This window comes from Macrobrachium nipponense, chromosome 9 (genome assembly GCF_015104395.2).
Source record: "Macrobrachium nipponense isolate FS-2020 chromosome 9, ASM1510439v2, whole genome shotgun sequence".
Taxonomy (NCBI): Eukaryota; Metazoa; Arthropoda; class Malacostraca; order Decapoda; family Palaemonidae; genus Macrobrachium; species Macrobrachium nipponense.
In genome coordinates this window covers 46,474,443-46,489,505 of record NC_061110.1, presented here as the reverse complement: position 1 = coordinate 46,489,505, position 15,063 = coordinate 46,474,443, and the positions used below count along the sequence as shown (strand labels likewise).

The 15,063-nt window shown below is 32.5% G+C and overlaps 1 protein-coding gene across 29 annotated transcripts in view; it reads left to right on the top strand.

The window, feature by feature from the left end:
* Nucleotides 1–15,063, top strand: part of LOC135218273 (ELAV-like protein 1) — a 314,052-nt gene that overhangs the window by 241,831 nt on the left and 57,158 nt on the right. For all 29 annotated transcript variants that reach the window (XM_064254464.1, XM_064254463.1, XM_064254459.1 and 26 more), the window contains one exon: nucleotides 6,025–6,280. In XM_064254464.1, coding sequence (XP_064110534.1) covers nucleotides 6,025–6,280 — 256 coding nt within the window. The remainder of the gene's footprint in view (nucleotides 1–6,024; nucleotides 6,281–15,063) is intronic.

Here is a 15,063-nt window from a genome sequence, read left to right as displayed (position 1 = left end):
ACCACTATTCCAATGTTTATGAACTACCTACTTTAGTTCAAACACCAAATATGTCTTCAACTATCACCTTAAACTAAATTCAAGACAGTTTCTAAGTTATTTTACAACATTAGCCTTAAAAATATAAGTAGTATACGTACTACTGCACATATGTAGCCTACTAGCCTATGGATTACAGCTAGAAGCCTACATACGCATGTGCTATTACGTACTCACGTGGGCCTCTTTTCTTTTACAAGGAAAGAGAGGGAGAGGGGTAAGAGAAATATCAAAATTATGTAAATCATATGATTAATCATCTACGATCTATGTTGATAAAGATGGCAACAATTACACAGTGCAATTGGATGAATAATAAAGATAATGTTAACAGCAGCATGCAGCGAAACATCTCTTCCCTTCTTCACAACACATGTTAATATATTACTCATAATAACCTTCATCTGACGTTTAGGCTTCTTTCCCATAAGAGTAAAAGAATCAGGGCTTTTGGATGCCACATAATTAACTCGTTTATATGGGTACAATTTAAAGAACGTGGCGAAGACCACTTCAGCAACATAAACAAAACATGGGTAGGCCAGTGTTGCCAAATGGGAATAGCAATTTCTTGCTAGATTTTGCTCCATAAAGTGCTAGAAAATTCACATCATACACAACAAATGCCACGCAGCCAATTTCAACCGATTGCTCTCTTTTTCAATTCAGACATGTTTCTAACATACACAGTGTACTTGTAGTACATTACGTTACATAATTCCTAATAATTTCAAAACCTATTCTGTTCAATTCCTGAATATGGTTTTGCAAGATTTTGTTCTTTTTTCTTACATGATATATCAAACATGGTAGAATAAAAGAAATATTCAACTGAACATTACAAAGATTTGATGTCAAAATACGTATGCTAGATGTATTTGAAAACAAATGCAAGTTTTCCTGCCAGATGCGAGATTGAAAATTTTCTTGCTGATTGCGTCAAGAAAATGAAAGCTAGCATTAAAAATGCAAAATTGGTAATACTGGACTCAACAGATCCGCTCATTGTCCCACTACGCAATTGTACATTAGTTATGTGAAGATGGTGTTAGTAGTACAAATGATAGTTATTGTATCATTAAAAATATCAGAATAAACTAAGCCGCAAAGCCGATTCTGTCATGTTTTTCCTAAATGCGTAGCCTAAAAGGAAACATTATTTTGTTTGTCTTTTGGCTGTTACAAGTAAGAACTCGCACATCCTAACGTCTAATTATAGTAATTACGGTAATTGCTATAATTAGTTGTTTACAGTATCAAAAGTTGTATCACTAGTGATTCACTTGAATAACCTGGTTTTTACCATTAATGTTAGGTTACAAATGTTTTGTTTAGTGTCGATAGTTGTGATTGTAACCAACTATTGATACAACTATTGACACTTAAGGGTTAGCCTATCATTGAAAATATCACAGGATTTTAAGTTGTCACAGAATGCCTCTTACTTTATACATTTTCAACAATCTTAGTTCAATTGTGATTCTTACTGTTTTCCTCACCAAATGAGCATGGGAACAACACCTATTAGCGACGAGTCACTGAACCACTTTTGTTTACAAAAATCATGATTCCTAACACTGCAGAGTACATATGATCATTCTAAACTGTTATTTACTACCAAAGTAACGATGATATTTTGTATTGAAAATTAATGTTACGTATGTTCCAAACATTACTACTACCATGACTAGTACTATTAAAAATTCGAAAGATAATCTTGCTGTGAACGCTACCATAGTTTGTTTTTTATATACAAAAGTACATTTTGTCAGCTGGCTGGCCTCGCATAGATAAAAGTTGATTTCACTTATATGGAATTACTCCACGAATAGCCTTTTTATTATGAAGATATGACTATAATATATAAGGTAAAAAATGGTTTAACGTATTTCATTTACTCTGTCGCCAATAGCAAGCAACAATATGATAATCCATGACTTCATTTGTATGACTGCATTGTTCAGAGAAGTTATATACTTATACTACCAAAATAATAATGAAGTTCAAATTAATTTTAGCCTTAATGTTATTACGACCATAATTACACTACTACTATTAAAATTTCTAAAAGGTTATGGAATAAAGGTCGCTGTGAATGCAACCGTATACATACTAAATTTTCATAACTTTATATGTACATTTTGTTGCTTGCCACTTGGAGTATACAAAGTACAGTTGTGTGGAATTATTCCTTGAATTATTTGTTATGAAGATAGGCCTATAATATACTATATGGCGAGAATTGTTTTATTATCATTATTCTCAGTTAATATCATAATGCAAATCTGTTCATGTATGTTGGTGGTTATCGCACTGCAACTAGGCTTAGCCTACCAATGAACGTCGTACATAAACCTTGAATAGGTTATTTATTATGAAGATATGCTAATAATATAAGGTGAGAATGGATTTATTACCTTTATTGTCAGTTAATATCATAATGTGAGTCTCTTCATGTATGTTGGTGGTTATCGGACCGCGGTGAGGCTTAGCCTACCGATAAACATTGCATACACAACACGGACAAACCCACGATGCTGCGATTCATACCAGCGATATGGCATGAGAAGCGGTTCAAGTAAAAACCCAGGAATAACTGATTCCGTGATTGCTAATCCGCAACTAAGCGATGCCCCACTATATGTATACACACACACACACACACACAGGATTTCCTTTGTGTGTGTGGGAGGGGGGGGCATTTATAAGCAAAAACTGCCATTAACCAAAACTCTGCAATTTATGGTGCTTATGGCACTGATAACTGGTCAGTGGTGCCTCTGTTAGCTAAGTTATGGCACCATAACTATTTTCAGCACCTTATGGCGCCGATAACCGAAACTTTGCCCGTTATGGCACCATAAATTGTCTATTTTATAGTGGTATACAAGAACTATACTAATCAGATTGCCATTAACTGAGTCTGCCGATAACCGGGGACTGCCTGTGTGTGTGTGTATATATATGTATGTGTATGATATATATAATATATATATATATATATATATATATATATATATATATATATATATATATATATATATATATATATATATACATACACATACATACACACACACACACACACACACACACACACATATATATATATATATATATATATATATATATATATATATATATATATATATATATATATATATATATATATATATATATATATATGCATGTTTATATAGCTTAACACATAATTGGAAGAATGGGGAATAAAATAGGTAAACAGTCTTGCTGAAGAACTAAATTACGATAACATAAAGATAACTGACAATGCCCAGGAAATCCTCTTAAAGGGTTAGAACCATGGTGCACATGCACAATCAAAATGGGGGGTGGGGGGATTCCATGGCAAGCAACTCCCTCTGCAATTGATAATGCATGCGGTTACGTGATGGAAAATTAGTGCAATAAAAGGAGAGCTGAGAGATGTGTGCAGAAGGCACCAGTAAGTCTTGATTTGAAACACTGGTGAACACTTAAGAATTTAAATTAATGCACTACAAAGATGAATGTCAGTTCTATATTGCACTTGGAAATTGGAAATAAATCAGTATAAGGTAAAAGGATTTGTAACTGTTGAAAAACCTCAAATCTTAACGCTTTACCTTATGTCAGATTGATTGGGTCCTCGTCCTTGCACCAAGATGGAGGGAATGAATTTCAGAGACTTACCACTAGAAAAATACTGGACTTAGAAAAGCAGCCCTGTGTAGGGGATTTGGTTTGGATGGAGTGGGAGTCAAGGCGCAACGTGCTGGAACTGCAGCCAGGGCTTCTGCCTTGCTTTGGGTCATGTAGCTCCCTTTATGACCTGCTGTATTATCTTCCCATGCTCACGGCATCCCATTTTCAACGGGACCTACAGCGTATTGTGGGATCTGAACCACCTTATATGAAGAAATGAATTTCTGATCACCAGAAACAAATTCATCTGATTTCACGTTGGCTAAACAATGAATTGAATTTGCAACTGCTGAATTGGTAGGCGAGCCCGTAACCCACTCATCTAACAAGGAGCTGACTTCCACAAAATAGTTCATCAGTGCCGTTTCCAAAGTGGAGCTGGAATTGGCAACTAAGCACATTCATGTGCCCTGTGGTTCATATCATGCTTATGATTATTTAATTTATATTTTTACACCATTCTTATTTACATTTAACGATTGCCCACAATAGTAATGGTTGGCTTGTGTATCGATATCTTTGGGCTTTGGTCCCTGTTGCAGGCGTGTCAGATAATATAAAGTTCCATATAATGAAGATCCAGATAATCTAGAGATTTTCTGTTTGGGAAAGGCAGAGTGAAATTTCAGTGTGCTTCAGAAAGATGATGAGTGTATTGTAAGGACTTAAGAAGTTTCTCTCACTGTCAGGCATGCAAGAAGACATACTAGTAGATTATTGTGAAATTTAAAATTCCCTACTGTTTGTCTGTTAATGTGCAAGTTAAATGAGACAAGAAATCAAATAGACTGAAATTACAAATACAGTAAATGCATGATTAAATAAGTCTACTATCAATTATATCATTATACTGACATGAATCAGGGTATGACATTGAAACTGTAAATTGTTTTGTAGATTAAAAGAGTGTTAAACATACAGGTAAGAAGAGTCAGATGGCAGGATATACATATAAATTACATATGCTATAAAAGAAATTCAGGAAGTTTCATATGTAGATAAAATAAATAAGGGGAAAATGAATTATGTCGATAATTTATTTACTGAATGTCACAAAATGTTTTTGGATAATAGAATAAATTTCCTGTTGGAAAAAGACAAAAAAGAACAGAAATTGTTGGAAATCATGAAAAGAAAATTGCATGATTTGTATGTATTTAATAAAAAGTAAGACAGATTGCATATATGTACTTAATAACCAATAAATCAACCATCTAAATGAATTTATAAAAGATGAAAAATAAGTAATGTCTATTTGTGTACCTTGTAGTAGGTAACTCAACGTAAGACTGAAATGCCATATTACAGCCTATATGTGACATACAGAATGATTCAGTAGCCATAGATATAAGCAGGCACCTCAGTGGCGTGATCGGTATGGTCTTGGCCTGCCACTTCGTTGGCTGCGAGTTTGATTCTTCAGGCATTCCATTGAGGTGTAAGAGATTTGTATTTCTGGTTATAGAAATTCACTCTCGACATGGTTCGGAAGTCACGAAAAGCCGTTGGTCCCGTTGCTGAATAACCACTGGTTCCATGCAACGTAAAAACACCATACAAACAAAACATAGATATAAGCACAGGTATACCACTTGATAGAACATGCCATGGTATTGGAAGAAATTCAATGTTGACCACTCCCACCTTGCTATCATATTTCCTGCTGATATTGATAAGCCCATTACATAATATTTTTGTTTGCAATATTCATCTTTAAAAAATTTACTGAACACTTTCATTGTCATTAGTTATCCAAAATGGCAATTAATAAATGGAGTCAGAGTTAATGTAAAAAGTTATTGACTCCTTTTATTTAAAAAAAAAAAAAATATTCAGTAAGGGGGTGAATGTTAAGGAGACGATAGTTTACTTCGCGATTTCACTATTTTATGAGTTACTCTAGATTTTGTTTGCATTGCACTATACTGTAAGACTGTACTGCATTTTCCTGAGGGATAGCCCATAACTTGCACAATTTTTTAATCTATATTCTAGGCTTTCAGGTTAAAATGTTTATTATATATTAGGCATAGGGCAACTTGAAAGTAAGGCATCATTCTATGGAGTGTTTTAGAGTAAATAATTTGCCATCTTCTTACTTAGCTAAATTAGGTGCTGGATGGTTTACAGTGCAATAATGTAGATTAGTTTAATACTGAAATGTCTTTTTTAATTTCATTAAGGTGTGGAAATGAAACACATTTTATATTGATATTTTTAATTAGATTATGGGAAAAATGAAAATGCAGTCCAAAACCTTTTATTTCTTCTTTATTTTCTTAGGCTTGTCTAAGGGAGTGGGTTTTATCCGATTTGATCAACGTATTGAAGCTGAACGTGCTATTCAGAAGCTGAATGGTACTATACCAGATGGGGCTCAGGAACCCATCACTGTCAAATTTGCAAATAATCCATCGAACAACAACAAAGCGGTGCCACCTTTGGCGGCTTACCTTTCACCACTGACCCGGCGTTATGGAGGCCCCATCCACCATCCAGCTGGGCGCTTCAGATACATTCCCCTCTCGCCCCTTACCAGGTATGTTCATATGAATTGGAGATTTTTCTTACCCAGACCTTTGGACCTCCCAAACTTGAATCCCCCAAGCCCCTCTTGACAAGAAACCACAAGCGCAAACCACATAACTTCTTTACACATGTCACCCATTTGTCATTAAACAATTCGGTTCCATTACAAAATCTATGCAACTCTTAGTAAAGTTTTTGCCTGCATATAAGATGCACTGAATGAGGCAATATACATTATAATAACCATTCTGACCTGTTTTTATTTATTTTATTTATTTATTTATTTTTTTAAAGAGAATTTGTATTAAATTAAGATTGTTTTAGGAACGTTTGCAAGTATACAGGTAGGACAGTTTCATGTACTTGTTGATCTATATAGTATGTATATTATACATAAATATGCGAGTTCAGTATATTGCATTAACTAAGCCCCAGTTGTGGTCTAGTCTAGCAGTAGAGTTTTTATTGGTTCCAGCTTTTTAAGTGAAAGCCATGGCCTTGGGTGATGTGCCCATTTCTTCATTGCCCGGTTCTGAATCTTCAACTTCATTTTGTTCCCATTTAATATTTTGGTACTGAGACATTAATTGGATATGTTTTCATGTGGTATTACTGTAAAATGTATTTAGTAGTAGTATGATATATATTTATATGTAATATACCCTATATACAGCACGTTTTGTTGACAGATTCAAAGAATTAGGTTTTGGAATTATGGTGGGATGTTATTTCAAAATTACGAGGAATCAAAACTATGGGGTTTGTAATTTATCATTAAGTACCAATCAAATTCATTGCTAATTTGACCTCGGGCATATTTAGTTATTCTCACGGAGTGCAAAACATTTTGCTACTACTTTTGTTAGGGGAAAAAATGGAAAAGTGCATTAATTCATATTTCAAAGTACTTTAAGTTAAAATTTGAAATTGTGCTTTTGTAGAATTCATAGCTCTGTTTTATTACTAAACAGTATTGTTAATTAAAATTCAAAATTTTTATTGCGCTCAAAATTATTTTTAATTGGTATATAAAATTTAGGAATTTGTCCCTGATTAAGCTTTAAAAGCAGTACCTTAGGCAGCTAGTAATGCATTTTTTTTAAGTTATAGTGGAATATTGCTTTTGTTGAAAAGGTTTCTCTCATATTTGCATTTTTGAAAAATTGCTAATAGGTAATTTTTTTTTTCTTTTTTCATAAGTTGTTAACAAAGCATGATTTCAAGCACAGTATGGATATGTTGCTATTATGTTCTATGCATATAACTATGAATTAGTAGTGAATTTAACTGTTCTTGATCAGATCTGCTCTCTCAAATCACTATGTACTACAGAAGAAAAGTATTGTTCACAATTTTAGACTGCACATATCTTTTGAGTTATTCATTGGTTTATCCTTACTTTACTAAAGGTAACATTGCATTTTGTTTCTGAGTTTTCTATGATTTTTAAGCTAAAGTAAGTTGCTAGGACACTATATATATATATATATATATATATATATATATCTATATATATATATATATAATAATATATATATATTATTATTATATTATATATATATATATATATATCTGCAACTGATCTATCCCTTGGAAAACGGAGTCTTGATAGAAAGAGTAAAACCACACTTGTACATAAAACATCCTTTATTTTCTTATGACTACCGGTTTCGGAGTAACTGTCTCCATCATCAGGTCTATACCACACAGAAAGAAAAAAAAATTAAAAATCACTAAATTACGATCGATCATTAGAATGAAGAAGTGTTACACAAAGGTTACATTGTATATATAATAAAAACAAAGTAATGTACAAGCATAAAAAAGGGAAAGTAAGCAATATTAAAAAATAAATAAATAAATAAATATATAAATAAATACCTGCATCATGAAGGCATACAAACATACACACTAAAAATTTAAAAACACAGCATCTCCGTGGACCTCTCGTTGTTACTGAGGGAAGGTTTCAACTTTAAAGTGTAGAGACTTTCTACTATTGCCAGCTCCATGGGGGCCACTCGACTAGAGAGAATGGAAAATGAATCTAACCTAAGAGGGTGATCACTATTTTCTGCGTGATCCCGTATGGCACTGAATGGTGGTTTGCTAAAAGCCTGTTTGTCTAACTGATCTTCCCAAGTGTTCAAACCATCGTACACGTGCTTGGCGCTTTGTTTTCCCCACGTAAATTGCATTACAGCAATTGCACTCGTATTTATATACAACATGAGACTGTAGTTCTGGGGTACGATGTCTTTGTACTTGAACAAACCACCAATAGTATACTTAGGCTTGAAACACTACCCTAACATTAACTTGAGGATAAAATTCTCTTAAAAGTTTTAGTAGTCTATTTTTAACAGAAAAACTCTTATTACCATAGAAAAACATGGTAAAATACAGTACTGCTTTATTGGCTTTTAAAATGGAAACTTTCGGGAACAATAACTTTTCTAGCTGTTTACCAACATACGTATCTATGAAAGCATTATTAAAACCGTTTTTTTGAAGCATTTCTTTATAAACTGAAATTCTGAATGAAGACTAAAATAATTTGAACAAATGTTAAAGGCACGGGTCACAAGTGTACAAACTAAATTGCGTTTATAAACTATTGGGATGAATGAAGAGAATTTAGTTGTGAGTCCTGTAAATGTTGGTTTCCTGTAAACTGATGTTGAAAAAGTGTTATCGCTGTGTTTACTTATGAGCACGTCAAGGAAAGCTAAAGTATTATTGTTCTCTACTTCTGAAGTAAATTCAATATTTTGGTGTTTTGAGTTAAAATAATCAAGAAACAAGGGTACATGTTCTTCAGATCTAAAAATTAAAAATGTATCATCTACATAACGTCGGTAGAACAGTGGTTTAAAAGAACTGGGACAATTATCTAACCAAACAACTTCGTGATGAGATAAAAAGGCATTGGCCAAAGTAGGACCGAGATGGTGTAGCAATGGGAAACCCTCTCGGTCCTACTTTGGCCAATGCCTTTTTATCTCATCACGAAGTTGTTTGGTTAGATAATTGTCCCAGTTCTTTTAAACCACTGTTCTACCGACGTTATGTAGATGATACATTTTTAATTTTTAGATCTGAAGAACATGTACCCTTGTTTCTTGATTATTTTAACTCAAAACACCAAAATATTGAATTTACTTCAGAAGTAGAGAACAATAATACTTTAGCTTTCCTTGACGTGCTCATAAGTAAACACAGCGATAACACTTTTTCAACATCAGTTTACAGGAAACCAACATTTACAGGACTCACAACTAAATTCTCTTCATTCATCCCAATAGTTTATAAACGCAATTTAGTTTGTACACTTGTGACCCGTGCCTTTAACATTTGTTCAAATTATTTAGTCTTCATTCAGAATTTCAGTTTATAAAAGAAATGCTTCAAAAAAACGGTTTTAATAATGCTTTCATAGATACGTATGTTGGTAAACAGCTAGAAAAGTTATTGTTCCCGAAAGTTTCCATTTTAAAAGCCAATAAAGCAGTACTGTATTTTACCATGTTTTTCTATGGTAATAAGAGTTTTTCTGTTAAAAATAGACTACTAAAACTTTTAAGAGAATTTTATCCTCAAGTTAATGTTAGGGTAGTGTTCAAGCCTAAGTATACTATTGGTGGTTTGTTCAAGTACAAAGACATCGTACCCCCAGAACTACAGTCTCATGTTGTATATAAATACGAGTGCAATTGCTGTAATGCAATTTACGTGGGGAAAACAAAGCGCCAAGCACGTGTACGATGGTTTGAACACTTGGGAAGATCAGTTAGGACAAACAGGCTTTTAGCAAAACCACCATTCAGTGCCATACGGGATCACGCAGAAAATAGTGATCACCCTCTTAGGTTAGATTCATTTTCCATTCTCTCTAGTCGAGTGGCCCCCATGGAGCTGGCAATAGTAGAAAGTCTCTACACTTTAAAGTTGAAACCTTCCCTCAGTAACAACGAGAGGTCCACGGAGATGCTGTGTTTTTAAATTTTTAGTGTGTATGTTTGTATGCCTTCATGATGCAGGTATTTATTTATATATTTATTTATTTTTTTTAATATTGCTTACTTTCCCTTTTTTATGCTTGTACATTACTTTGTTTTTATTATATATACAATGTAACCTTTGTGTAACACTTCTTCATTCTAATGATCGATCGTAATTTAGTGATTTTTAATTTTTTTTCTTTCTGTTTTTGTATAGACCTGATGATGGAGACAGTTACTCCGAAACCGGTAGTCATAAGAAATAAAGGATGTTTTATGTACAAGTGCTGGTTTTACTCTTTCTATATATATATATATATATATATAAATATAATGTGTGTGTGTATAGATAGATAGATAGATAGTTATTGTAAAGATAGTAAGGGAGTGTGGTTTTCCTGGTTTTTTGTGTTAAAAATAAAAATACTGAAATTTTACCTTATGCAAAAAAATTTTGTTAGTCATTAAACAGTTGTTCAAGACGTAGATCTGTAGACTGATTTTCCTCTCTAGTTGTGAACTTTGGTGCCATTACAGGGAAGGACATTTATATATGTATAAGAGAATACCATATGGAAAATAATAGTCAGAAAGTCTAACCAAACGCTTTTGTCCTTTTAATGAGACATTATTGAGCCACAATTGAGATACAGTTGAAAAGAAAGTTACAAGGTAAACAAAAAGATCAAGAATACCAGATGGTTAATTGTCTAAAGGGTAAAAATCTAAGGGATAATCCTGGATAATTGGAGATCACACGGTGACAAACTAAAACAGACTTAACCATAAGAGAAACAGAAGTTTAGCCATACAAAATGCAAAAACATTTATACAACTGAATATATTAATTTTCTTGCTTATTTTTATCTGCAACTTTTTAATTATGAAGGTGTCAAGTTTAAACAATCCAAGACTTAAATTTAGAACACTTCCATTATATGATTTTATGTAACAAGATTCAATGATATTCCTTTTAATTGTGGCGCTACACAGCATTAAGGATCTTGCCTTACTCCAGTTAACCCTCTTATGCCGATTGGACATATTAAATGTTGAAATAAATTGTCTCCCGGGTGCCGATTGGACGTATTAAACGTAGACATTAAAAAGTTTTTTTTTAAATTCGCGAAAAAATACTTATAGGCCTACCAGCCAAAAACTTGTGAATCACGCGCCTTGGGGGATGCTGGGAGCTCACGAATCAAGGCGTTGTTTTGTTTACAATCGTTACGCAGGCGCGCAATCGCAAATTTCTTTCTTATCGCACTAAAAAGTATCAGTGACACATCTCAGAAATTATTTAGTCTCTGTGACATAATTTTTGCACCATTTTAAATTTGCCGTTACATGGAGTATTATATATGAAAATGTGCGCAATTTCATGTAGAATACAACTAAAAAATACTCATGATTGTAGCTTTTATCAGTTTTGAAATATTTTCATATAAATAACGATTAGTGCCAAAATTTCAACCTTCAGTCAACTTTGACTCTACAGAAATGGTCGAAAAACGCAATTGTAAGCTAAAAATCTGATATTCTAGTAATATTCAATCATTTACCTTCATTTTGCAACAAATTGGACGTCTCTAGCACAATATTTCGATTTATGGTGAATTTATGAAAAAAACTCTTACGTTCGCGCGGTAACTCTTCCGATAAATTTTTTTCGTGCGATTGTCGTAATGTGTGCACCATTTTAAATTTGCCGTTACATAGGGTTATATATATGGGAATGTGCGCAATTTCATGTACAATACAACTAAAAACAACCCATGGTTGTAGCTTTTATCAGTTTTGAAAAATTTTCATATAAATAACGACAAGTGCCAAAATTTCAACCTTCGGTCAACTTTGACTCTACCAAAATGGTCGAAAAACGCAGTTGTAAGCTAAAACTCTTATATTCTAGTAATATTCACTCATTTACCTTCATTTTGCAACAAATTGGAAGTCTCTAGCAGAAAATTTTGATTTATGGTGAATTTATGAAAAAAAAAATACATTTTCCTTACATCCGCGCGGCAACTCATCCGAAAAAAATTAGAAATTTTTCTTGCGATTGTCGTAATGTTTACACTATTTTAAATTAACTGTTACATAAAGTTTTATATATGAAAATGTGTGCAATTTCATGTAGAATACATCAAAAAATAATTGAAGGTTGTAGCTTTTCTCATTTTTGAAATATTTGCATATAAATCATGATAAATAGAAAAAAAACCACGTTCGGTCAACTTTGGCTACCGAAGTAGTCGAAAAACGCAATTGTAAGCTAAAACTCTTACATTCTAGTAATATTCTGTCATTTATCTTCATTTTGAAACAAATTCAAAGTCTCTAGCACAATATTTAGATTTATGGTGAATTTAAAAAAAAACTCCTTCCCTCTGCGCACCGATTCTCCGCCGCAAATCTCCGAAATGCGTACATCGCATTATCGTTATATTTGCTCAGTTTCATTTTAGGGTTTCATAGAGTTTTTTATATGAAAATGTGCGCAATTTCATGTAGAATACAACAAAAAATAATTGAAGGTTGTAGCTTTTCTCATTTTTGACAAATTTGCATATAATAAAATATATAAAAAAATTCGACATTTGGTCAACTTTAACTCGTCCGAAATGGTCAAAAACTGCAATTGTAAGCTAAAACTCTTACAGTATAGTAATATTCAATCATTTATCTCCATTTTGAAACAAATTGGAAGTCTCTAGAACAATATTTAGATTTATTGTGAATTTTTGAAAAAAACATTTTACGTCCCCGCATTACGAATTCATGCATCATTTTGTCATAATATTTTCTCTGTGTTGCTTTGATCGTTTTACAATGTGTTATATACCAAAATTATTGCAATTTAGTATACAATACAACAAAAGAAAATTAACTTGTTAGCTTTAAGCGTTTTGCTCACAGCGCGATTTGAGTACAATTATATATGAAATTTTGTTTTCGCGCTATCATATATCGCATTATTTATATGTGATAATGATATTTTTTTTCATTACTGATGGTTGCATACTAAACTTCAGGCAATGACAGAAAAAGGAGCCAAAATTGAAATCTTAATCTTGAAAACTAATTGCGCTGTGATTTTTTGAAAAAAATATTTTTTCCGCTTCGGCGCTCACTCCGAGAACGCCTCAGCATACAGGAGACAATTTTTATTATACCCCTTCAGCGTAAGAGGGTTAATAGGATGATCTAAATCTCTCACATGTATGAATAATGCATTCAGTATTTGACCAGTTCTCACTGAATATTGATGCTGTTTGATTCGTTGTGAAAGTGGTTTTCCAGTTTGTATGTAATACATTTTATCACACTTTTTACAAAGGAATTCCATATATCCAGCCAGAAACATCTTTAGGAGAATGTTTTATTACTAAACTCTTCACATTATTACTACTAAAAACATTTATGTTGAAAAGCTTTTAAAATTCTATGAATTTCTGAAAACCTTTTTATCATACAGTAATTTGAAAATGTAATGTTCACTAAATTCAAGTTTGTCATTATTAGTTACATAATAGGTTTTTCTAGTTCTTTTCCATGATACATCAACAAAAGTCCTTGGGTATTAAATTTCAGTGCAATATCATAAATAGTTTGATCTCGGTGTCAATAAACTGTGGACTAGAGACACGCAGAGCCCTTATGTATCAAAGATAGTCAATTTTGTCTTAATGGTGAATTTTGTGTACAAAAAAATTCAAAAGTTTAGCATGGCTATGGGTAATCCCTTATCTCCTGCCCTTAGCAATATTGACATGGAATTTTTTTTAGACAAAACTCTTAAGAAGAATTTTGCCCCAAAAAGTTATATGGGTTAGGCATGTAGATGATATTTTCTGTATTAGGCCAGTTCACAAAAATCTCCATGAATTTCTTGTTAAGCTCAACAATTTAGTCCCTTCTATAAAATTGATTGTAGAGGAAGAAAGATATTGTAATTTGAACTTTCATGATGTAGAAACTCATAGAAATAACTTATAACCCACAGTTTATAGATGCTGAGGTCCAAACTATTTATGATATTGCCTTGAAACTTAAATATTGTAGATGTAGCATGGAAAAGAGCTAGAAAAACCTTTTATTTAACTAATGACGTACTTGAATTTAGTAAACAACATTCTCAAATTACCATATGATAAAAGGTTTTTACAAATTCCTAGAATTTTAAAGCTTTTCAACATAAATGTTTTCAGTAATATTAAGTTTAAGGGTTTAGTAATAAAAAATTCTCCTAAAGATGTTTCTGGCTGCATATATGGAATTCCTTGTAAAAAGTGTGATTAAATATATTACAGACATACTGAAAAACCACTTTCACAACGAATCAAACAGTACCAGTATTCATTGAGAACTGGTCAAATGTCGAATGCATTATTTGTACATATGACAGATTTAGATCCTTAATACCATATAGCAACACAATTAAAAGGAATATAATTGAATCTTGTTTCATCAAATCAAATAATGGAAGTGTTCTAATAAAAAAGGTAATAGTAGATAAATATAAGCAAATAAATTAATTTATTCAGTTGTATAAATGTTTTTGGACTTTGTATGGCTAAGCTTCTGTTTCTCTTTCTCATTAAAGGATGAAAGTGCTTGGTTAGAATTTCTTCCTATTATTCTTCCTGTGGTATTTGCTTATATCATGAAGTCACATGCATCTGCTGTGATTTTGTAAGCGTTTTATATATATATATATAGGTAGGTAGGTAGGTAGGTAGGTAGGTGTATGTATATACAAGTACGTATATGTAGTGTGTGTATTGATAGA